The 26,986-nt window shown below is 35.7% G+C and overlaps 1 protein-coding gene across 1 annotated transcript in view; it reads right to left on the minus strand.

Annotated features, from left to right (window-relative positions):
- Usp34 (ubiquitin specific peptidase 34) overlaps nucleotides 1-26,986 on the minus strand; it is a 185,071-nt gene that overhangs the window by 77,142 nt on the left and 80,943 nt on the right. Inside the window, 13 exon segments of the mRNA XM_055628770.1 lie at nucleotides 1,519-1,601; nucleotides 4,058-4,258; nucleotides 10,270-10,356; nucleotides 11,533-11,616; nucleotides 11,749-11,871; nucleotides 13,907-14,032; nucleotides 17,767-17,976; nucleotides 18,184-18,284; nucleotides 20,288-20,435; nucleotides 20,551-20,677; nucleotides 23,507-23,666; nucleotides 24,180-24,279; nucleotides 26,315-26,428. Of these exon segments, the coding sequence (XP_055484745.1) occupies nucleotides 1,519-1,601; nucleotides 4,058-4,258; nucleotides 10,270-10,356; nucleotides 11,533-11,616; nucleotides 11,749-11,871; nucleotides 13,907-14,032; nucleotides 17,767-17,976; nucleotides 18,184-18,284; nucleotides 20,288-20,435; nucleotides 20,551-20,677; nucleotides 23,507-23,666; nucleotides 24,180-24,279; nucleotides 26,315-26,428 (1,664 nt within the window).

Below are 26,986 nucleotides of genomic sequence, written 5' to 3' on the forward strand. Positions count from 1 at the left end.
CACACACACACACACACACACACACACACACACACACACACACACACTTACTTACAAGGTACTTATACATGTACATAAAATTTTGAAAGATTTGGCAGGGGAGGGTGGGAGCCTGACATCAGAACTAAGACAGAAAAGAAAAAAGACACATACAACATACCATAGGGATATTTGTAAAGAAGGAGCCCATATCCTCAAGTGATAGGGCTACAACAAGAAATAACAAGAACACTTTCAAGTCACTGCTGTAAAGCAGCTTGGATAACTTGAGAATTATGACAATAAAGAATTTTACATACATATTTCAAGTCCAGAACTCCAAATTAATACTAAAATAGATGAACAACATTAAAAAAAATGCATCTCCTTGAGCTGGGCATAGTGGCACAAGCCTTTAATCCCAGCACGACCAGAGGCAGAGGCAGGGGAATTGCTGTGAGTTCAAGGCCAGCCTGAACTACAGAGTGAGTTCTAGGACAACCAAGACTACCCAGAGAAACCTCATCTCGAAAAACCAAAACAAAACCAAATAAAAAATCCATCTGCTTATATAATGGGTTGTCCAACAATAGATACTGAAGAAATACCATTAGAAAAAAAAAAATCAACATTAAGCAGATATTATAAATGATTATTAAAGAAAAATTTTTGCTAAAAACTTGAGCCAATCAAGGTTTTATGGAGGCAGTAAGCTTATAATTTCAGAATGTCTTCACAGCTTGATAAACGTGTCTGTAGCAGAGAAACCAGGAAAAGATTAGCACCATCAGCAGCAATGGCCCATACCTCAGAGCTTACGTGTTGCTTTGGAGTGTTACTGTCAAAATACAAGACCCAAACTGAAAAATGGTCGAAAACAACACTTTTTGGGTTTTGGCCTGAGTTTGGCATACTGGGCACATGCCTGGAATTTCCAGCACTGTACAGGCTGAGGCCAGGCAGACTTGGCAACATCATGTTGGGAAAAAACAAAAAAACAAAAAAGTCTGCATTACTAAGATGTCAATATTATTATTACTAAGAGGTTGAGAAATATCTCTCTTTACAAAAAACGTGAAGAATTATGACAGCCAATGGCATGATGCTGAACCAAGAACAAATTAGGACAAAAATGAAGGGACTAGGAGGAGGGCTCCCTGGGTAGCAGCCACTTATCTGCAGCATGAATAGCTGAGTTAGAATCTCTCTTACTCCTCTTGGGATCACGGGTGTGCCTCAGCACTCACCTCTGTAAGGTGCTTGGCAGTCGAGTTCAGGTTCTCGTGCTTGCAGAAGCAGCATTTTACCCACTTAGTCATCTTCCTCAACCCAGAAGGAAGAATTTTTATTTCCTGCTTTTCCCCTTTTTAAGACAGAAAACTCACTATTTATACTAGACTGACCTGAAAACTCATATAGGGATCCACTGCCTCTGCCTGCCTCCACAATACTTAGATTAAAGGTGAGTGTCACCATGTCCAGTTCAAATGAAGGTTAATAACAGTATTTGCATACATTATAGCACGTAAAAATGCATACCTGGGAGCCAAATTATCATATGTATAAGCAACAGACATAAGTCGCTGAATCAAACTGGTTCCTTGAACAAGCACAAGAAACACCTTTAAAAACAAAAACATCAAGGGAGAAAAAAAAAAAAATCTTTGAATAGAGCAAAATACAAAACGTACTTTCATTTCCCCACCTTCCCTAAATTCATGCAATGGTAAGTTTTATTTGTCATATACTTTGATATGCTTACTAAGCTACAAATGCATGTTTCCTAACTGTACGACACCTAGTGAATAAACTCTGACAAAAGAAGCATGTACAGATATAAAAGGCAGGCCTATTTGACTAGATGCAAAGTTCATTTGTATATTCTAAATTATTTTTAGTAGCCATGTAGTCACTATATTTTAAAAGTTAACCTCTCTTAAAAACTCCCTAAGTATATTTTACATCAATACTTGTATATATTTATAATACATATCAAAAAGTAACCACTAATAAATATTAAAAAAACATAATTATTTAGAGAGAGGCTAGAGAGATGGCTCAGCATAAAAGCACATGCTGTTTTTGAAGAGAACCAACACAGAGGCTCACAACTGTATGTAATGCCAGTTTCAGGTGATCCAATACCTTTTTCTATCTTCCTTGGTCACCAGGCATATATGTGCTGGCAAAACACTTAATATACATAAAAGGAAACAAATTTTAAAGGAAATTATTTCAGGAATTAACAGAAAGAATGATAATAAATTTTATTATTTATATTAAAATGTGGAAGGTTTCTTCTAGTAAAAATATGATAGAAAAAAGTATCAAGTATTATCTCCTACTATTTAACACTTTAGAATGGATTTAGAATTCACAAAATATCTCATATTTCAGAGATAAGTAATTGGGGGCTGGAAAGATGGCTCAAAGGTTAGGAGCACTGGCTGCTCTTCCAAAGGTCCAATCACATGGTGGTTCACAACCATCTATAGTGAGATCTGGTGCCCTCTTCTGGCCTGCAAATATACATGCAGGCAGAACACTGTACACAGAATAAATAAATCTTAAAAAAAAAAAAAAAGTGATGTTCTGAGTGAGGACTGTTTTAAATAAAGAAAATCTTTTTAAAAAATGAGAGATAAATAATTTACAATACCAGGAGAGTTGATTTTCCAATTTAACCCCTAATCTTGAAAAAGTGAATCATACTTTAGTTTCCCAATTATACCAAGTTTCCAAATCTTATGTTTACCACCAAATGCTTCTACCTGTACCAATTCACTTTTATGTTCTGGGGCAAGTATGAGATAAGGTGTGCCTCTTAAGGGGTTAACAACAGAATGAGGGAAAGATTTCAGTAAAAACTTATCAGTCTCTTTCAGTTTCCCCAATCATAAACACAGATGGTGAAGAGTATGCATTTGATTATTGGAACAAAGTATACATAGTAAAAAAGATCTGTGTGTGTCTCTGTGTGTCTCTCTCCCTCTCTATTAGCTCTGCCTGGGCTGAGTTCTCAGATATCGGCCTGCTTCTGGAGTGCTAGGTCCTAGATACCCAGCCCTTGAGCTCCATGTAGGGTGAAGGATGTGTTAATCTTTATATTGTTTTTCTAAATCTCTCAACCTTACATTTCCTATACTTTCTGTAAAACACTACGACATTACAAGCAAAACTCTTCCCTTGACAGTTGGATTCCTATTATAACTTGCTACACTAGATAGTGGCCTTGTTTTTCTTGTGAATACTGCTCCACAGGGTTTTGCCTCGAAAAGATAAGCTTCACTTTTTTCTTTAGTTTTAGTTAAGTGTTTGAGTGTGTGTGTACACACATATATGCAGGCATACATACAGGACAGAGTAGAACACTGGATCTCTCTCAGGCCAGACTTATGAGCTGTGTGGTAAGGGTGCTGAACCAAATTAAAGTCTTCTAGAAAAGGTGAAAGTGCTCTTAACCACTAAGCCATCTCTCCAGCCGGTCTTCAGGTTTCTAAATGACTCCTTTTACTAACTTTTATTTGGTACCCTCTGTGAATCAAAAAAATAGTTAAACAAAAACCCTATTTTCAGAAGTCCAAATCTAATTCAATGGGTTCTCTTTGGCAAGCTTCTGACTCCTTAATAATTTTAACAATGATCTTCATCCAGGTCCAAGAATGAGGACTAGTTCTTTGCCTGGCTTACGTCACAACTTTTTAGCACTTCAACATATGTGAAATTTATTTTTTATTACATTTCCTGTGTTGAAACATCTAACATGACTTCCCTAATTTTCTGAATGGACTTTTGACACACTCAGAATGCACATTACAAAGGCCTAATAATACATGTAAGTGTAAGGTTAGATGACATATTAAAATGGCATATCACACATTCCTGTTAAATGAACTGTAAATTATGATACATCATTACAACTTTAAATCATGACATTGCTGTAATTGGTAGGTAGTATCATAGTAATCTAGAACTGTATGTGTTAGTATATTTCTTTACTTTGAAAAGCAAACCATATGCTTTCTCAAAACTAAGCAGAATTCATTAGAACAACTTAATGATAATTTTCAAACCTTACCTCTGTTAGTCGTGGTATATGAAGACTCTTGGCATGGTCACCAGCAGCCTTTCTTGATTTTCCAGGCCAGGTTCTTTTCCTATGGCTTTCGGCTATGCCAGACCAGGCAAAGACATCATGATAAGCTAAATCCAAGTCAGATGGATCTACTGCAAACTGGCAGATTAACTTCAGCAAGCAAGCAAGACAATCTAGCTGCCACTGTAAATGATAAAACAATGTTAGCTTTCTACTTTCATTTATGACAGGAATGTCTATTATACAACTTTGAAATTGAAAGAAAATATATATATATATTATATGTTATATAATATATATATGGCTAGATTATCATCAATATGCTACATGATTTCTTAAAATTATGTAACTAAGAAGATGCTACATCATAAAATTAAACTCAGGATACTCCTTCCCACAAGAATTCATAAATATGGACAGTAAAGAAAGTTTTCCATTAAAATGATAATTACTGAATAGATTAAAGATAATCTTCATAGTAATTATTCAACCACCAAGAAGTTCCTTCAACCACACCTCTGGTAAGCACAGTATCATGGTTAGTAGTTTTGCCTCTCTATCTAGAATTTATAGCCCAATCGCTAAGCTTAATTGAGAGGGGTAAATTATGTAGGGCCCACTATAAAAAAAACTATACATTTGCATGCACCATAATATTGGCAAGTGGTCATTGATATCCCAATTCATTAGTTCACAAGTACACCGACCGAGCTTTTAGTTTTGCTCACAGGAAAATAAAGAGTGACACGGGGTGGTGATGGCATATACCTTAAATCCCAACACTCAGAGCTCTGTGAGTTCAAAGCGAACTTGATCTTTAGAGCTAATTCTAGGACAGCCAGGGCAACACAAATAAAACCCTAAAGCAACCAGCGCCAACCACCCAAAAAGAATAAAGAGTAATAAAGGAACATAAAATACTCCAAGAGTCTTCTCATCACAGGCAGCTGATTCCTACATAAAATTCACAGATTAAGCCATCCTTTCATTTGGATGTGCAATCAGTTTTCACTGAAGGTCCTAGACTTTTGCCACTGACTCATGAGGAAATAAAGTCACTACAGATAGTTTCAGATTAAAAAGCTGTGACAATTACATTTTAACTTTATTTTTAAATATAAATTGTAAGAGGATATGTATAACAATTAGAAATGACACATTTGTTTTCTATGAAACCATTATAAAATGTACTTAATAGATACTCACAGGATCCTAAGGAAAATATGCAGCAAAGAATGCATTTTTCAAAATTATGAAAATTACTACCAGGGATGGTGCTAGTGGTGCGGGCATGGTCATGCACACCCTTAATCATTACATGAAGAAGGCAAAGGCAGGTGGATCCCTGAGTTCAAAGCCAGCTTGATCTACAAAATGAGTCCCAAGCCAAGGAAAAAGTAATTTCAAAGCCCACTTACCCGTAAGATGAACTATAAAATAAATTATTACATCTGGTTCCTCTACACTAGTGAATTTTAATTTTTACGACTCAGTGTCAGCCAGGTGCAGTTGCACACATCTGTAATCCCAGTAGTCAGGAAGGCAGAGGCAAGAGAATCTCTGTGAGTTCAAGGCCAGCCTGGCTACAAAGCGAGTCCAGGACAACAGCCAGAGCTACACAGAGAAACCTGTCTTGCGGGGGGGGAGTGGAAGGGAAAGACCCAGTTTCACTATGTAGGTCTGACTGGCCTGATTTTGCTATGTAGAGCAGGCTTATATTTTCAAACTGTAGGAATTAGAATATCATAAGATATTTCAACTTAATATATTTATTATGGATGTATTTAAATAAACATTTATTCAGTAAAATAAGTAGTATGAAAAATAAAATTTACAATTAACTTTAAGCCTTAATAACAACTCAAAAAAACTTTCTATAAACAAGTCAATTGGAGTATCACTTATGTACAAGAGAAGATTTTCAGAAATTTCACTATAACAATTCTTGGCCTCCTATTATCCTGATTCCAGTGCTTACATCTACAGAAGAAGAAGAAAAAATCCTTCCCTCAGGAATAACAATACCATGTTAATAAACTTCAAATCTCATCAATTTTAACTCAAATATGAAAGAAAAATAGTTTCAACAAATGGTGTTAGTAAAATTAGGCAATTATAGAAGAAGTAAATGAACAAACTCAACCCTATCTTTCACATACAGAAGCTAATTCAAAATGCAACAGTACAAACACTGTATCAAAGAGAACTACAAAACAGAATGAAGGGCTGGAAAGAAGACCAAGCGAGTGAAGTATTTCCAGTGCAAACAAGAGAAACTACCTTCGAATTCATTAAAACCTACATAAAAGTCAAGTGAGACAACATGTTCTAGTAAACTCAGCCGGAGTTGGGGTGTAGAGGACAGTACATCCAGAGGGTTCACTGTCTAACCAACTAGACTACACAGTGAGCTCCAGATTCAAAAACTAGGGTGGACAGTAACAGTCACCTCAAGTCAACGGTTGGCCTCCACATACAGGTGTACTTGGAGGGCCTACCAGCACACACACACACATATGTAACAGACACATACATACACATCTCCACCACACACAAGTAAAAATAGAAGTTAAAATCATTGTGACTTTGGAACACATATTTCTTAAATCAAATACTTTTCATTGAAATTTAAAACACCTCTTAAAAGACAATGTTGGGCTGGTGAGACAGACCCAATGCAGGCTGCCTGCCACCAAGCCTGATAACATGACTTTAATCCCTGGGACTCACACTGCAGAAGGAGAGAATTTGTCAACTGACCTCCATGAGCATGCTGAGGCACAAGCACGGCCACATGGCATGCACAAATAAACAATTAATGAATAAATAAATGAAGGAAAGTACTGTTTAAAATTCACTGTGTAGCTCAGTTAGTACATGGAGTGCTTGCTTGGCATATACAAGGTCACGAGTTCAATTCCCAATACAGCATAAAGCAGATATGGTGGTACACACCCACAATCCCAGCTCTAGAAAGGCAAAGACAAAAATTTAAAACCATCCTCAGCTATGTAGTAAGTTAGAAGCCAGTCCAGAATTTACAGCACCCTCCTGTCTCAAGAAAGGTACTGTCAAGCCAGGCATGGAGAGTCCCAAACATAGAACGCTGAATCAGGGCCAGCCCGAACTACAAAACAAGATCATGTCTCAAGGAAACAGAAAATAAAGCTTGTGAATATAAAACCCAAAACATTCAGCATATGTACAGCTGGGGGGGAAAAAAAGAAAAAAAAAAAAAAAAACCTCTTTGCAGTTTTGGAGATGAAGCCCCAGGCTTAACACATAATAAGCAAAGACTCTCTAAACAAGCAATTGGCTGCTACAATCAGCTCTTAAAAGCCTCAAATTTTAAACTCTTGGTCAAAAGCAATTACTGGTAAAAATGTAGAATAATGAGACTCTTTTGTGTTCCACAGCACACAGTCATTGGAAAACAATTTCGCAGCTTCAGGTAGATTTAAATTTTCACTTACATTATTACTTAGTGATTTCATTTCCTAGAATTTCCCCAGAAATATATGTACCCGCAAAAACTTATGTTGCTTTGTTGGAAGAGGGACAGGCAAATTTTGGAGGTAATAAAAACTATCATGTATACCTAGTATGCTTGAAGATTATACAAGTATATAGATGCTTCTGCATTCTTAAAAATGACTGTACTATATTACTCGCATGAATAAAACTTCACTTAAAGTCAATGAAAGCCTGAAGTACAAGTTAAAACTAGACAACTTTGAAGAAAACTGTGAATCTTCACCACAAAAGCACAAGTGTCAAAGAGATACATGACTTGACCAAAATTAGAATATACTGGAGCAAGAAAGAAAAGGTTATCCATTCACTGGCAGAAAGTATTTTAAACCCTATGCTTGCCAAAAAATCAGTATCTAAAATACAAAATGGACATTTAAAATTCAATAATAAAAATAAAAAATATACAATAAGGCTTGAATTGACATGTATGCAAAAAAAAAAAAAACAAAAAACAAACAAACAAAAAAAAAAAAACCCAAGATGGCCAAAAAGCATACAGAAAAATCTTTAGTCACAATGGTTATCAGGAAAACATAAATCAAAACAAACCATGGCCCTAGGTTAGCTAAAAGGTAGTAAATAACCTTTGTGTGGAAACTAGGATATACAATGCAATTGGAATACACATAGCAGACCAGTTTGGCGGATTCTTAAACTATTAAGCACAATTTCTACTGAGCCTAGCTAGGTATATACCCAAGTCAGGCCATAATCACAGCAACATACTTATAATAGCCGCAAGTGGAAACACTACAAATGCTTATCAACTGGTTCACTTCTTCCTGCCTAACTGAAAAAATATTTAAAAAGGTATGAAAATCCACACAGGTGCAATCACAAATGAACACACACACATGGGACCAATACCACAGAAAAAGATTCTCAAAAGATCATTAACATTGGGAAAATGAAATGTCATTTATTTCTCAGCTTACTATTTTTTTTTTTTATTTGGAATGCAAAATCTAAAAGGCAAAGTGAAGGGGCCGGGTCAGGTGGGTCAAGACACTCGCCATGAAAGCCTGGCAGTGTGGGTGTGTGCTAGTCACCGGAATCTACAGAAAGGGGGAGGGAAGAATCAACTGCATGGAGCAGAGCACAGTATCGAACTGTTGCGTCAAAGTAACCGTAAAACTCAAGCATAAACAAGTTAACTCTTCATTCGACTTTTAACAATAAAACAAATCTACTTCATATCTAATTGAAAATATTAGACAGCATTATTGCAGAAGTCATTATAAAGTGCTGAATATTGCACTAGCAACTTTCTTTTCCTAGTATTAAAGCACTGTTTCTTTAAATTAACAGTGGTAAGAAAGCATTTTTAAATTTTTTTCAGTCTTTTTGTTGAAGGTCAGTATTTATACAAAATATTACAAAAAGAACTAAAGAAACTTTATATAAACAGAAAGGTTTATTATCCTCAGTTTCTTGATTCCATGGCAGATCAATTGGTTTGGACTAGAAACACTTTTTGTGTACTGTTGCAATAAAATTGGTCAAAACAAAAAACAATTTTAAAAACATTGAAATCATTTATTAAGAAAAAAAGTCAACGATAAAAGACTCCTTGGTCATGCAAAAGGGTATAGACTTAATCCCCAGTTCTACAACAAATAACCACATATATATGAATCAGCCATCTTTATTTTTATTTACTTATTTATTTTGAAACAGGGTTTCTCTGTACAGTGCTGGCTGCCCTGTAGACTAGGCTGGCTTTGAACTAAAGGATCTGCCCGCCTCTGACTCTTGCGTGCTGAGATTAAAGGCACGCACCGCTACGCTCAACTTCAATCATTTTTAAAAAGCAAAAACTGTTGGCATAGTAGCACAGGTATAATCTCACTCATCACTCAGGGGGCCAAGACAAGAAGACTGAAATACTGAGATCAGCCTTGGTTACTGAATAGAGTGAGTTAGGTCTGGGGAACATAGGGACGCCCTATGTTCAGCAAACAACACAACCCAAAAGAAAGCAAAAAAAAAATTTTTTTTAAACAATATAAATACTAATTATATGATTTCATCAACCTCAGACAGAAAGAACTGCTTATGTACTTGTAATATTTCTGAGTAATTAAATTTAGCATTATTCACATCAACTGTGTTTAAAACATGCTAACAGGGCCATGGAGGTGCACGCCTTTAATCAGAGCACTCTGGAGGCAGAGGTAGGCAGATATCTGTGAGTTCAAGGCCAGCCTGGTCTATAGAGTGAGTTCTAGAACAAACAAAGCTACTAAAAGAAATTCTTAAAAAAAACCCAAACCAACCAAACAAAAAGCCAACATAGCGCCTTTAAACTGTATTATTACCAGTGTCTGTGCATGTGTGTGTCAACAGTTTTGTGGAGGGCAGTTCTTTCTTCCACACCTTACATGGATCCCAGTGACTCAAGAGTCGGTCCACCAGGCTTGAGAGCCAAGTGCTTTCAGCCACTAAGCCAACTTAGAGAGTTTCCAAAAGAGACCTTCCCCCTTTGTTTCACTGAGTTACATAATTTTAATCAGGATCAATTTATCAAATCTTTTACTTTCTACTATATGTCTTAGTCAAAATAATCAAGTATGTAGAAAGTTACTTTGCCAATGAAACAGAAGTGACAAAAATAAAATAACAACTATAATCAGTTGAAAAAAAAAAATGACTTTGCTTACCACAGTCCATGATTCCTGCTCTTTTGGCTCTAAAATTCCAGAATTAAAAATTTCTAGTAACTGTTGAAGTCCACCAGCAGCAACAAACTGTAAGCAAATGTTAGAGTAAAGATGAAAGAATGATAATCTGAATCTGTTTCTGTTGACTTAGAAGGCAAACATTTGTAAAATCTTGTGTTTTATTTAAAAAAAAAATCAGTTTATAAATAATAAAAATAACTTGGATGGGCATGTTGAGACAGGGCATCTCTGTGTAGTCCTGGAACTCACTCATAGACCAGGCTAGCCTCTACCTCAGAGATCCACATGTGTCTGCCTCCCAAGTGCTGGGATTAAAAGTGTATAGCACCACTGCCTGGCTAAAAATAATTCCTATAGAGTATCATCGGAAATTTTTAAAAAGTCTTTTTGGAAGTATACCAACATGACTTCCAATTTTAACAATTTAACCTCAGATAACATCATATGTCCTAATACACTATTTCAATGTGTGTTGGAGAAACAGGAGAGAATGACATCAGTGACATGGGATGAACACTGGTACTAAAATTAGAAAAGCATTAAATAATCCCTCTTTACATTACTATGATTTACGGTAAAACGTATTTTTCACCTACGCTTTAAGAGTAAATTAGGTAATGCTAAGGACAAAGATAGCTCACTCACTAAAATCTTAACTCCATGTGCACAGGACTAAATCCAATGCCTAGAATCCACATAATAACATGGAACATGCTTATTACCAACAGCATTGGAAAGAGAGACACAAAAAGATACCGAGGGTTTGCTGGCCAGTCGGTAAGTCTAAGTGATGAGTTTGAAGCCAATTGGAGAAATCCTGTCTTAAAGGATGTGTAAGATTGACACTAGAGGATAGCCTTTGGCCTCTATGCATATTCTCTCTCTCTCTTCCTTCCCTCCCTTCTCTTATACATGCATGCAAGCAACTAACAACACCCCTCCCCCCAGCTAACTCTCCCCCTCCTTTTGAGGCTGGAGAGATGGCTCAGTGATTAAGAGCACTTAAAGCTCTCGCGAAGGACCAGGTTCCTACAGAAAGGGTTACAGCCATCTGAAACTCCCGTTCAAAGGGGTCAAAGGGCGACTACAGGCACTGCATGCAAGTAGTGCGCGGAAGAATATGCACTCAAACACTCAAAAATCGTAAATTAAATGAAATCTTAAAAAATACCTTTAGAGCAATAATTTATAGAACCCAAAAATTACTTTTCTCAAACTTTTACAAAACAATTATGATCAGACCTTGCAACTCCAAGAATTTTTACTATTTTCCACTTGATCTTCACTTGAATCATCAGAATCTGGATAAAGATCACTATAACTTCCCTGTGGGGAAGGCAAAAACATAAACAGGGAGGTTACCAGGAGAAAAAAAAATTACTCTAGAATGAAATAATAATGTGACTTGGAGTTCTGCTAGAGTAACGCCCTTAATGATAACAATGAAAATGCATTTACCGTTGATTCTCTTCTTATTCTTCTGTTAGGTTTTCCTAGTGCTTCAATAATTTCAAGAGCATATAACAACTTATGAGCACTCTTAATTTTGAGAAGTTCTTTCCAATTAAGTCCATCATTGTTCTTAAATTTACAAAAAAAGAAAAAAAAGGAAAAAAAAAAAAAAAAGGGGGATTAGCAAGACAACTCCCTAAGGTAATTTTCTAAAGTCCTGAAACTTACAAAAATGAACTTTAGCATGAAACATACATGCTGCATACACTTTCAAACATTCAAATATAAGAGAAGTAGCATAAATGGTACTGACAGCATGTTTAAGGCATAAACTATTCATGAAATATTGTTAAAGTAAAAAAAAATTTACCAAAAAAAGCATAGGAAAAAGAATTCAATTAGAACACTGCTGTTTCTCGCAATACCTGAAAAAAAGTTGTTTGCGTAATATGCAGATTTGAAATATTAAGTGATCATTAATCACATTCTAGAGCCAATCCTTTTTTAAAATTTTACTTGTTATTTTTTTATGTGCAGTGGTGTTTTGCCTGCATGTCTGTCTGTGTTTGTGTGTGAGAGGTTGTCAGATCCCCAGGACAGGGGTTACAGACAGTTGTGGGCTGCCATGCGGATGCTGGGAATTGAACCTGGGTCCTTTGGAAAAGCAGCCACTGCTCTGAACTAATGAACGATCTCTCCAGATTAAGCCAATCCTTTTCCAGTAATTTGAGCTGTCTGATGTTGTCAACTCTTATGAAGGTGTACCAAATCACACAGATAGTGGCGTGTGTTTTTGCATTCATTACATATGAGTCTTACAGTAGATCTTCCCTACTGGAGAAACCCCTGGTTATGCAGCTGTTAAAAGTTTCCCTGGGTCAGGGGTGGTGGCGCACACCTTTTATCTCTGCACTTGACAGAGGAAGCAGGTCTCTCTGATTTTAAGAGAGATCTGGTACTCACAAGGAGTTTCATGCCAGACAGGGCTACATAATGAGTTCCTGTCTCCAAAGGGTAACGGGGAATAATGTTGGTAATGGAAAGATGATCCTTTGCAGGGGATCTGAGTTTGGTTCCCAGCACCAATGTAGAGTAGTTAAAAACCACTTGTAACTCCAAATCCAGGGGATATTTCACCCTCTTCTGCCTCCATAGGCACCTTCACTCTTGTGCATACACCCCCACACAAGAATACATCATTGAAAATAATAAACATAAATCTCTTTTTAAAATAAACTTTCATTGTAAAGGCATTTTTTTCAATGATATCCAACACTTCTATGTGTGATGTGACACTCATAGAAGAAAATTATTAAATATGTATTAAATTTCTTTGCCTGTTTTCTAAATTCTGTTGTTTTGTATAGCATTCTAAAGTAAGGTGTAATGGAATCTACTTCATCACACAATATAAATAACTCAACTTTACTACTTTTGTTGTCAAAAAGAAATATTGAAAAAAATATAATTTTTGAAAACCTGAGCAATAAAAAGGAGAATCTGGGGCTGGAGAGATGGCTTAGTGGTTAGGAATACTTATTGGTCCTGCAGAGGGCTCAACTTCAATTCCTGGCACCCAAATGGCAGCTCGCAGTCCCAGGGCATTTAACAGCCCCTTCTGGTTGCTGCAAGCCCCAGCATGCACATGGTGCACAGATACAGGAAGGCAAGACACTCACACACATAAAAAATACAGTCTTTTTAAAAAGGCAAATTTCCATTTTTTTCTAAAGACAATGTACAAAAGACGGTTTGCATTTTACTTAGCATGTTATATAACTTTAAAAGCAAATGAATATTTTACTGACTTTTTTTACTATTAAAATGGCAAAGAGGAGTTGATGAGATGGCTCTATCAGTAACATACTTGCCACATAAGTATAAAGATGAGTTTGAATCCCAAGCCGCCTGTAAGAAAGCTGGACACGGCTGTCACATGTCCACACTGCTAACATGCACGGAGCAGACAGGAGAGTCCACACGGCTCCATAGTCAACTTAGTCTAATCAGCTCAGTGACAAGATCAGGGGCAGGGGAGGGGTAAGGGAGGGGCAAGGGAGGGGCAGGGGAGAGGATGTGATGACATCCAACAATGGCTTCTGGCCTCCATATAAATATGCACACAAACACCATACACTAAGGTACGAAGACTCTGTGTGCTCACCTGTTCATCTGAGATACTCTGGAATGCCATTAACATGTTTGGACAAGTAGGAAGAAGCATCAGCAATTCCCAGACACGCCTTGACAAATTTTCTGCATGAAGATGAAGTTCTTCACATTTTAAACTCTACATAAATAAGAACAACTATTTTATCAACACAGATCAGAAGAAATAAAATTTCAACTTCAGTTTAAATAACTGTTTTTCCAAAATTTCCTAGACTCACTTTTGAAACACTCTAATATTTCAATACTACATTTCTCATGTATTGAAGACAATGAACAGCTAGGTAGAAGTAGCAATTTCTCAACTTCTTATAAACATTTTCTATAATAGCTGATCACTTTCCTCAAGCTACTTTTGAAATAGAAGTTTAACTGCCTATTTCAAAAATTTCAAGTCTCTTTACTATTTCTTCTTTGCAGATTATCATTCTAGTTACAACAAAGATTCGGTAAATTAAATTTTGACCTATTTATGAACAGAGATTAAAGGAAAACACAAAACTTTAAAGAATCTGCTTTCCTCCATTATCATTTGATAAAATTTAGGTTGAATAAGGTGAGCAAGTATAAAAAAGACTAGAAAAAGGCCATTTCCAAAAGCCCATTTTTAAAGTAAGTTTTCATCCACTGCCCTATCTAAGTACCACTGCTGGAGGAAATTTACAGCAAAAGAGAAAACCTAATGTCCTGGCATTTTCCATAAAGTACAAGTCTATTTATTATTATACTGCTACTGCTTCAACCATGATGACACCCTGGGTTAATAAAATGCATGGAATACCAGAGAAATAGTTTATGTCTATCAGTAACAACTAAGATCTATCAAAATAATCATTTTACCAAGCCAATATGGAACAGTCATTCTGTAGGTGTTGGGTTCTGGTTCTAGGATCTATAAACACACCATCTGTGTTTGTCTAAATCCATTATATAAAAGGTGCGTCAAAGCTTGTGTGTCTTGCTGTATGCCTATATAATCAGAGAATCCAGGAGGCTGAAGGAAAAGGAAGTTTAAGGTCAAGTTGGGTTATCTAGTAATATCCTGTCCAGGAAAAAAAACAAAAGACTGTACAGAAGGATAAGGAGTTCAAGGCCAGCCTCAGCTATATAGTGAATTTGAGGGCAGCCTGGTCCACACTGGTCCACAATGTGATCCAATCTCAAAAACCTAATCAAGAGCCAGCAAAACTACACACAAGACTTAATTTTGAATATAAAAGAAAAAATCCCCCAAATTATGCAACTAGGGTTCTGTTATGAATTTAAAGGACCTACAATATAAGATATGCTGAGTATGGTCTAAGTCAGAGAGAAAACCTGTTGTTGATTTAACAAAAATTTCACTGGCGATTGTTAATGGTAAGTATACTCTGTGATTGATGTTGTGGACTACTTCCTGAACAAGACTAGTGTAACCCGGATGAAGGTTCCAAGTAAAAACACAGGTCGGTTACTATGTAAGCCTCATGCAGTAAGCATACCTTTCATGGTATCTATCACCTAAGCATTATTATGAACTACCCACAGAAAGAGCTCATACTTTTGCCATGGTAGTAATGCATTTTCTGAATATAGCAAAGGCTACACCCTCCCCTTCTATCCTTATATTCTGAATTATGCTTTGCTTACATTCCTCAAATATGACATTCACATTTTAGAAAATTCATAATGCCTTTCCTCAATGCTATCAGTAGTTTAAAAACTAACAAAAAAAGAATCCATTCAATCAACACATGACAATTGTTGCTCCTTCCTGTTTGCTCTTTTTTTTTTATGTGTATGAGAGCTCTGTCTGCATGGCCTGCAGGCAAGAAGAGGGCATCACATCCCATTATTCATGGTCGTGATCCATCATGAAACTGCTGGGAATTAAACTCAGGACCTCTGGAAGAGCAGTCGGTGCTCTTAACCACTGAGCCATCTCTCCAGCCTTCTTCTTAGCTCTTGATAAACACTATAAAGAAGGCCAGTCATGGTGACCTATGTCTTTAATCCCAGCACTTACACTTTGGATGCAGAAGCAGGCAAATTTTTGTGAGTTTAAGGCCAGTCTAATCTACCTATTCTGTTCTACGACATCAGGATACATACAGAAATTCTGTCAAGAAAGAAAGGAGAGAGTGAGGAAAGAATGGAGGGAGGGGAGAGAAGGAAAGAAACAGAAATAGAAAACAAACAAAAACCAGCCATACATAGCAAGAAAGCCATGAGTTTACTAGCATTTTCGACAATCTGAAAATGTGACTATTTGCATTAAGATATATGAATAATGAAGACCTTAAGATAATCATTATCAAAAGCCACTGGACCAAAACCAAACTCCAGACAAGCACAGTGGAGAGTGCTATAATCTCATCATTCAGTAGACAAAGACAGGGGGACTGAGTTGGGAGGCCAGTCTAAGCTATAAAACAAGGAGTGAGGAAGAAGAGATCAGATTTAAGTTGTTTCCTTGACAGCTTCAATTGGTAACTCTCAAACATCTAGTCTTCATTTCAAATGGAATCAAATTAATTGTTCCAGTCAGAAACCAGATGCCACTTCTATGTCGTCCTCCTCAAATCTTCACTTTGTCTTCCTTTAAATCTACCCTAAGGGGATTTTGTTTCTAATTTCATCACATGTTGTCTACCATCAGCATCCTATTCCAGGGCACAACCAATTGCTATCTGGACAAGTGTGTTAAGTACTATCTCTGACACCTGTCAAGCAAAGCACTTCATTTAAAACAAAAACTGAAACATTCGTGCATCTGCCTCTATGTAAGAGCCGTCAATATTGTTCACTAAACTTTGCATAATATGGAAACTGCTCACGACCAGAAGATTTACATTATTATTTCACTCTGCCTTCATTTCCAATCTCAATACTTTCATTCCACTCTTCCATCAACTTCCAAGTACTATTCATTACCTCTAACCTTGCCTTGATTAAGTTCTTAAAAGAAAGGACTTACAGGTAAAATTGCTAATCTCAGACAGGATTGCCACAAGGTTGAGATGTGAAACTGGGCCTCCACACTAACCAACAAGCAAGTAAACAAACAAACAAACAAGCAAGCAAGATTAAGACTGCTACTAGATACAGTGCATATACCTGTAGAAAGAGCACTCAAACAACTCCTAAATTCAAGTACAGACTGCGCAACCAAAGTGAGACGTTTTATCATGGAAAACAAGAACAGTAATACTGTAAACAATGAGTTGCTACATACACATAATTTTTCACCATCATAACTAGTTTCTTTTCATTTCTCTAATTTAGATTTTACATGATCTCACAGAAATCATACCAAACCAAAAAATATACACATTTTTCTTCTACTCGTGTTCCCCTTAGAATTAACTGCATGGCAGGTTTTGATCTTAAAACGTATTTTATCTGAAAAGTATGTCAGCTTACTTATAAGGCATATCGTCTATCTGTATCCCTCAATTGAGTCGATGTAGCCTCAAACTGACTAGTTTGATTATCCTTGTAAACAATACTTTTATTACAGTACATGTAGGTCATATTAAGCACTTAAAATACTTAACCAAAAAACAAACGGCTCCAAAAAAAAAAAAAAAAAAACTGGGGGAAAAATTATTTAGGCTGGGTGGTAGTGGTGCACACCTTTAACTCCAGCACTTGGGAGGCAAAGGCAGGAGGAGCTCTGTGAGTTCAAAGCCAGCCTAGTCTACAAAGCAAGTTCCAAGACAACCAGGGCTACACAGGGAAATCTTGTTTAAAAAAACAAAACTAAATTAAATTAAACAAATAGAAATGCTCCTAGGCTTTATTGTTCAGAGATTTTAAAAGTATTACTATCTCAATAGAAAGATAAAATATATGGGACAGAAACCTGATCATTACCTCACTGTCATCCACTGCCACTTTTCCTGAGGGTGGTTTAAACGAAGCAAGCATTTCTAATAAATCAAAGAGAGTAGTTAAATGAGGTTCCTGTAACAGCAAAAGCATTGGAATGTTGTCCTTCTGAGGTGGTGGAAGGCAAGATGCAGGCAGCTGAACACCTTCTCCTTTTCGTTCTCTCCTTGGTGCACCCAAAGATACAAAAACCATCTACAAAAAAAAAAAAAAAAAAAAAAAAAAAAAAAAGAGAGAGAGGAAGAATAGACAAGAAAAATAAGAAAAATAGGAAAAACACATTAAGTTTTAACGCATAGTAGTAAGAACTATTCAACTAGACTTCATCTAACATAACAATTCAATTGTTAACTTTCTAGGAACACAGATAACTAAAACTCAAACCACAATTTATGTATATACCTGCATATCTTTAAAACCAAGTTCATGAAGTGCTTTCTCATCATAGTCTGTTGTTAATTCATGTCCAGACGAGATCATCCTGACAGGCCCCATGAGGCCACCTTAAAAACAGCAGAAAAAAAAAGTAAACTGTGTTGAGTATGACAGAAATACACAGACTATCACTAGGAAAAAATTAAAGCCCTTTTAAAATATTTTTGATGAAAAAAGAAAATAAATCTTCAATAAACTGTAATTTTAGTTCTGTGGGAAAAGATGACAAATAGACCTTGATTTCAAGGCCAGCTTCAGTAATTTTGCAAGTAATATCCTGTCTCAAAATAAATTTTAAAAAGAGCTGAGGTATACTCTGTAACAAAGTGATCATGCATAAGGCTCTGAGTCTACTCACAGTAAGAGAATAAAAAAAGAGAAGAAAAAAGTGGGAGGAAGCGAAAAATGAATGGAATAAACCTAAATTTTCATTGCAGAAAAGGAAGTAAAATAACTCAAGGTTCTGTCCTATAGAAAACTCACATCTCATAAGTAATACAGCAACTTTCTGTGTATATTAATAGGAAATGTTTCTAAGATGACAAAAAGGTCATAAGTATAACCTGCCAAGTGTGATTAAATATATGTACTCCTATCTTTACTGGTATTTCATGAATGGTATCTATGGGATCAGTTAACTGTCTCAGCAGAGAGTAAAGAATTAACAAGAAAGTAATTGTTAAGAGGTAGAGTTGATCACAAGTCTGTTGTCTTCTACCAGTAACTGGTTCTTTAAAACCTTCTGTTAAGATTGTTATTTTAAATTGATTAGCCTTATAACCCCCTTTCTGTGCACGCATGTGTGTCTCTAAGGAAGCAAGCATCCCATAGTGTATGTGTATAAGTCAAAAGATGAATTTTGGGAACTGGTGCTGCTCCAGTTCTACCATGCAGTCAAACTTAAGTCATCAGGCCATCATTTGGCAACAAGCACATTTGTCCACTAAGCTATACCACTGGCCCAAAATCTTATGCTTTAGAAGATAAAAAATGGATTACATTCTTTTATTTTTTTAAGGCAGGGTTTCTCCATGTAGCTCTAGCTGTCCTGGAACTCACTCTGTAAACCAGGTTGGCCTCGAACTCAAGAGATCCACCTGCCTCTACGTCCCAGTGCTGGTACTAAAGGCGTGAGCCACTACTGCCAGGCAATGGATTTTGTCTTAAAGATACGGCAATGAAATCTTTTGCTACTTAGTAAAAGATACAGAGATAGTCCTTACTTTAAAAAAATGAGCGACACACAAATACAATTTAAGGTCTAAGAATTAGCTTTAGGTCACTGTTTTAAGTACACAGCAATTCTCCTATCTAAAATGCACGAATTCAGATTCCTCTGACTAAATTTAAACGGTATCGTCTTTCTTACCTAAACATACACAGAACCCTTATATCTAAAAGTGTTTCAGAGTAAAGAATTTTCCAGGGATTGAAGCACATGCATCATCCACTTACTGAGCACCCTAATCCAAAACCTCTAGATCAAAACCTTCTTCGATAAAACTAGGCAGTGAATGGACATGGAAGGTCAACAACAAGTCCATGCTGTTTGTGCATCCGTTCCCACATCATTCCCATGCTCAAAAAGCTTGGGTGGGAGAGCACGAAGGAAGCTCAGCCCATCAATGCACAGTGGCCGCTCTGATGAACTGTTTTACTACTGGAGCACATATGGTACAACAGGTTCCACAACCTGCCCCTCCTGATTCTCATCTTCTACTGACACTTTCTCCCCTGATTTTATACTTTGCAGGACAGAGAGAAACACATTTCAGTTGCTTCTACTGTCTGGTCAGGTGTGGTTGCTCACATCTATAACCCTAGCACTTCTGAAGCACTGGCAGGAGGAGTCCTAAGAATCTGAGTCCAACTCAGTCTAGCTCAGCTTAGGATCCTGAGATAAGTTCCTATTTTCAAAAAAACAAACGAACAAACAAACAAAAAAATCAACAGCAAAACCCCATCAGCAACACCACCCTACCATGTAAGCAAATGTTAGAGCAACCCAAGAAGGACCATAACATTTGCTACAGAACAAAGCCTAAAACTGTCTTAAACGTGTAAGACTCACCAGGAAACTCGCCCTTTCTGCTGCTCTGACCAAACTCCTGAAGCTGAGCTTGTTGATTTATTTGTTCTTTCTGTAAGTTCTCATACCAATGAGTTACTTCAGCCCTAAGATCTGCTACCTGATCACTGGGATACATTTCAATAGTCATCTGAAATGTGAAATGCAACACAATTAAAAATTACAAACAAACCACACTCAAACAAACAGCCAAAGATTTAAAAAGGAAAATGTTAGCTAATTTGGAAATGAAGCCCTGTAACGACCTTGTCAGGAAGTCCAGCAGGCTGACACACAACTCGTAGTGGCAAAGACTGCTTGTCACTCAGGGCTTTCAAGTGACTACTAATACCAGTGCCTTCAATCTGCCACTGCCTCAGATGATAGGCGAACCTAAAACAAAACACACACAGAGAACTGTGAACATTTTCAATGCTACAAAGTTTCTAATATTTTACAAAATGGGAAAGGCCATAAAGTGTTATAAAATTTTAGATTGACCATGAGGATTTGAGAAAAAAATACAGCTAAGAATTCTTAATTAAAACATAATTAAGAAAAACAATTGAAGGAGAAAACCCCATTATACAGTTATTTAAAGGTTGGGGTAAGTAGTAAGAGGAAAATAAAACAACTCAACATTAATCTAATACTGAAATAACAAACTATCGTTTTTATACTTAAAAAATAAAAACCAAAGGTTTTCAGTGAAAGACATTCTACAGAAATACTCTTCAAATTTGAACATAGATTCATATTATGTAAATAAGCTTAACAATATAAAACTGAATTCATCCATGAATGCAAAAATAAACTGGATTAAAAATTAATTTTAGTGGACTAGACTGATGTTGCTCTTGTAAACATCCAGGCTCATAATCATCCATTATTCCAGTTCCAGTGGATATGGTACCCTCTTATGGCCTCTTTGGACCTTGGCATGCACCTGGCACACATACATACATATAAGCAAAACAGACATATAAAATAAAATATCCTTGAGAGGAATCTCCTGTTCCCCAAAGGCATCTAGCATGACATATACTAAATACTCAGAAAGTCTCTAATTCTTTTTCAGTTGTGGAAAACAAGAGACAGCTTCCCAAATTTTAAATAAATTAAAAAATTAAAATTTTTTTTAAAAAGTCTAAAACTAACCAGGATTTCTAAAATAAGAAGATGGAAGTTATTTCCTAGAAGTGAAACAATATCCAGGTCTATGACTGACTGACTGACTAAGAGTAGAATGCCTTCTACTACACAGTTCAAGTTCTTACTTTTCCACCATGGTTCCACTGACTTTCTCTCTCTCTTTCTCTCTCTCTCCTCTTTTTCTCTTTTTGTTTTCAAGACATGGTTTCTCTGCATAGCCTTGGCTGTCCTGAAACTGCTTTATAGGGTTCCACTGACATTTTAAGCTCAGTAATTTATAATGTTCTTGGAGAGAATCGGCAAGCTATCTTACATACTCGTATTTACCAGCAACCCTGGTCTCAATCCAGTCAAAGCCAACACAACCTTTTCCCACCCCAAACTATGATAAAAATAACAACAAATGTTTCCACATATTGCCCACTGCTCCTGAGAAACAAAATCACTTTTGAAAGAAAATCACCGTTGAAATTAAACCTTCTTCTAAAAGGTATATTCTTTAAGATATTACTATTACTTTTATACGAACGCCATTTCAAATTGTTTGTTACATGATTTTAAGTTTGTAACACTAAATAAAGCATATTGAACATATGATATGTAAGAACACAAGATAAGATGTTAGGTAATATATAATTTTAAAAATTTTATGCAACTCATAGTTTACTAGTTACAGATATTTATATAACTTAAAAACAATACTAACTTTAGCATGAAAATAAACCAAGATACATATGAAGAATACCGCACATGTCTCCACAGCAGGACAAACTATCTATGAGACGGAATACTGAGGCTTAAATTACATAAACTCATGAAAAGTACTACTGAACCTATGGAAACAAAAATTAGGTACTACTGTATTGTATTTAACTTAATATTAAGTACTGGTACAGGCAAGTTTGCTGCTCTTCACAGCACAAAATTCTTTTACAAACAATTTAGTTTATCATTAACACCAAGTATATCTGATAAAAAAAAACGAAGCAATTATAGGAGACTTCTATTTACCATATAATATCTTAGTATACTGTTTGTGTTACACAAGTTTGTAATGACTTATTAATTAAATTGAATTAAACCACCACGTTTGCTTATTTTTATTTTTCTCAAGTATTTAAAGTTCTGAGGCTCTGATGTTTCTATGCAAAAATTCAAGAATTCTCTCATACCTTCTTCAAAACCATTAAATAAATCTCTAAAGACAACAATCATAAAGAATCCTGCACTGCCATGAGAGCTTCAGATCATGTGTACATGTTGTAAGGAATGTGTAGGATTTTTTTATTACTCAGTATTTCTTACAGTTTAAAAAAATGTCAAAAAAATAAATTGTATGTGATTTTGTAAATATCAAACTAAGATCTGAAGTTGAAAAAAGTTACAACTTTTTTACAAATTTTCAACACAGTTCTTAGTACTTTTTACATTTATACTCATTGATCAATGACTTTTAACAAACAGAATTTTGTAATTAAAGCTATCTACTCACCTTTCATTTTGGTTGGTATATTCATAAATGTTAATTTGCTTTATTTCTGTATTACACAGGGTATGTCTAAATTAATTATACAGATATTCATTAACACAGAAATTTTTGGTCATGTTTCCATGGTAAATGGAAATTCAAAAATTAAAATACTCTCTCCTAGTCCAGGAAAAAAACAAAAACAAAACAGCAAATGAAACAAATGATTCAACCTGATAAAGTATGAAAGACTATGTGGTGGTGTGGGGAGCTGTTGTGTGACTTGTCTCAGTGTCCCTGTTCCTCCTTTTCCGCCAATAATTAGCACCTCAGTAGAAAAGAAATTCTGTTCAGTTTCTTACTCATGCCTAACTGCTGAGACCCTAAAGATTTTAAAATCTGTTTACTTACAAGGAAATGATATTGCCTGCTCAATGGCAAAATGATACCTAACTTTCTATAGCAACTATTTCCATTACAACCCACTCAATTTGGGAAAAGTATGTTTCCTAGATACCCACAATAAAAACATGATGAACACATTTAGACATGTTAATAAAAATACTGAAATTCATTTATTTACTACAATTTGACAAAATTACCTTCTCCTAAATGCTTCCAGATGGGTCTTCAGCATAAGCAATCCTCTTTCTATAACTGTGAGACTTGAGTGTGGTTCTTGTTCAAGGCTGCTAGAAGCTATCATAAGACTTTCCATGCACTTACTAATAAATTCTTGCTCCTTTTCCAGACCCGTTTTACCTGAAACCCAGATATAGATTCATTACACTTTTATATTTTATTTGCGACATTAAAGAAGCTGAGCCAAACGGAGACTTAATCAACTCTCTCATACAAACTGATTGTTAGGACGCAAGCAGTGGCATGCGGCCGCCGTTGCGGCGCTCAGGAAACTGAGGCAGAAGGAGCGAGAGCTCTAGGCCAATTTGGGAGACAGAGAAAAACTAAGCTCAGAAAAAGAAACACAGACTCAAGAGATGGGTCAGCAACTAAGATCAGGGACTGTTCTTCCAGACGACCCAGGTTCAATTCCCAGCACCCACAGGAAAATTCTCTGACTATAGTTTTAGGAAATCTGATGTTCTCTTCTGATCTCTGTGGCACTACACACATATGGCATACATACATGCAGAAAAATAATCACAAACAAAATAAAAATATAAAATTATCAAAAAAATTAAAAGAAACAAACACAAAGGGAAATTTTACAAAAATTTAAATTTTATTTTATAAACATTATTTAAAATTACTTACCATTAATATAGTAGGAGTTAATATACTGAATAGCGGCTCGACTGACATCACCTGATTGTGCTCTTAATGCGATGCCCCAGAATTGGTCCATACCACATAGCTAAGAAACAAAAATCAGACATTTTAAATTTTGTTTCTGAAATGATGACAAATTATTAAACTGATATATCAAATATGGAATTATACATTAAATTTAATGTTTTACAAGTTGTTATGAGGGAAATTAATAGTATTTCAAAATTAGCAAAATAATAATCTGCAAAAGGTTACAAAACTCCAGTTAATGAAGAACTTTTGAAACTAATTGTATTTATTTAAAGCAGGAAGACAATGATGCTTAATACATTATACAATATGAAAATTCAGTTATATAAAACATGCCAAAAAAACACATGCCACAAAAAATAAAACCAACAAATCATACTTTTACAAAAAGCTTTAATACTTTTCATCGAAGTCATACTGATAAAGTTACCATTTTCATATAATCACAAGTAGTTTAGTAGACACTGTAGCCAAATTCTTATTCAAATTAGTGATAACTATGCACTAGTAAAGAAAAGGTCCTGCTAAATGCTGCACAAAGACAGCTGAAGTGAAAGCTCTCAAAATATGAGCAGAGAAAGTCTTCTAATGGGTGACCTAATAGCCTCAGTGAACTCCCATTATCTTAAAATTAAACTGAAACTTACTAAAACTGGTGTTAAGATTAAAAAACACTAACAAGGGGCTAGCGAGATGGGTCATGTAACTTCAGAGGACTCAGTACCCACACGGCAGCTCTTAACTGTCTGTAACTCAGGTTGTAGGTGATCTGACACCTCTGCACCAATGCACATAAAATAAAATTAAATAAATTATTTAAAAAAACCACTAACCAACCTATCACTATACAGAGAAAGGCAAGTAAAAAGATAAAGAAAAAATATTAGATACAAGCAAAATTATTATTCTGTGAGACAACATCTTATATAGTCCAGGATGACCTAGAATTCAGTATGTGGCCAAAGATGAACCTAAATACCTGATCCCTCACCTTCCATCTTCCAAATTGCGAAGTTATAGGCATATACTTGTACCGTCCCGCCTGCTTGGCTTATATGGTGCTGGTACTGAAACCCAGGGCTTTGTGACTGCTGGGAGACCACTCTACTAACTAAGCTGTATCACCAGCTCTAAAATTATTCTTTCTTTTTTATATTTACTACTTATCCAAGATTCTCCCGGAATATGTGCCTGTCCACCAGAAGAGGGCACCAAATCTCACTACTGATGTTTGAGCCAGCATGTGGGTGCTGGGAACTGAACTCACAACCTTTACCAGCTCTCCAGCCCCTAAATTTATTTTTTTATACCACAGAGATAAATAACAATTTCTCCTCCTGATAAACAACAACTCTAACTGCAAATAATACTATAAAAATAAAGTCATTGACTAACCAACTAGAAGACCTTTGAGCAACAAATTATCTTAAAAGAGTATAGTGACAATCACTAAAATACATTGCAACATGGGAAAAGGAAAGGGCACATGTTAAAGCTTGAGACTAGAAATTTGTAAGAGTGTGCAGTAAGTTCATCATAATGAATGACCCATCTGGATTATTAAAAAAGAAAAATAACTGTAAGTACACAGACATTGAATGTTAGTATATATTGATATGAAGAGGAGCTCAGCTCTAAGAAACAGCACACGTATGCGACTTCAGGGCCAGAGAAATGGCCTGTGCAAACAAATGCCTGCTGCCAGATCTGGTAGCTGACGCAGATATCCCAGGGCACAGACAGTAGAACAAGCAAGCTGACTGCGGTAAGCTGCTCTCTGACTTCTACATGAGCACAAGTGTGTGCACAGGCAAATAAGGAACTTCAGACAAATTAAATCTTTCATAAAGGAGCTGCAAGAATAATACAATAGAGTATATAACAAAGCTTTTTGAATCAAAACCAGTTTTCTTTGGCAATTAAAACAATATAAAACCACACCAAATTCGCTTTAATACTCAAAATATGAAGCTTTTTCAAACTTGAAATAAAATCAAGCTTCATAATACAGTCAGAAGTTTACAGAAAGCTACCTTGGTAATCTAACCTGAGGACAAGATGATTTGATGAGACATTAAATAGAGCCTCACCTCAGAGCTTGAGCCGCCATCATAGGCACTGGTGGCCAAGCGAGCCAAATTACACAGGTGCTGAAACAGGTTTAAGCCAGTCATGCTAATCGTTTCAGGTTTTAGCTGCGGCATCTTTAAAAAAAAAAAAAGGTAACAAATTTTATTTTATTAGATGGAATGACTATTAATTTTACTAAAGACAATGTAAAAGAAAAATTACAAGACCAGATTTGGCAAGAATATAAACATTTAAATAATTTAATAAAATTTATTTCGTGAAAAGCCTAAAGAAAAGTATGCTTCAAATAAACCTGCCTGATTATGTGCTTCTAATATATATATATATATATATATATATATATATATATATATATATATATATATATAATGAATTCGTATATACTGGATCCATATATTCGTTTATATAAATTCATATATATACTGAAAATTGAAGAGATATACACATAAAACAGGAGGTAAATAAAAACATTTGCTATCTATTTAATACTATGACTATATCCATTTATGAGCTATCTAGCTAAATGAGTTTGCATTGAAAGGAATAATATGAAAGTGAAAATCTATTTTTGCTTTGCCGTAAAACTCATTTGTATATATTCAAAGATACTGAGTTTGCAGGGAGCCTTCCAAATCTCAAAAGCAAGAGTGAGGAGCGGGGAGAGGGGGAGC

The sequence above is a fragment of the Psammomys obesus genome, unplaced genomic scaffold (assembly GCF_907164565.1).
Source record: "Psammomys obesus unplaced genomic scaffold, mPsaObe1.curated_primary_1811, whole genome shotgun sequence".
NCBI lineage: Eukaryota > Metazoa > Chordata > Mammalia > Rodentia > Muridae > Psammomys > Psammomys obesus.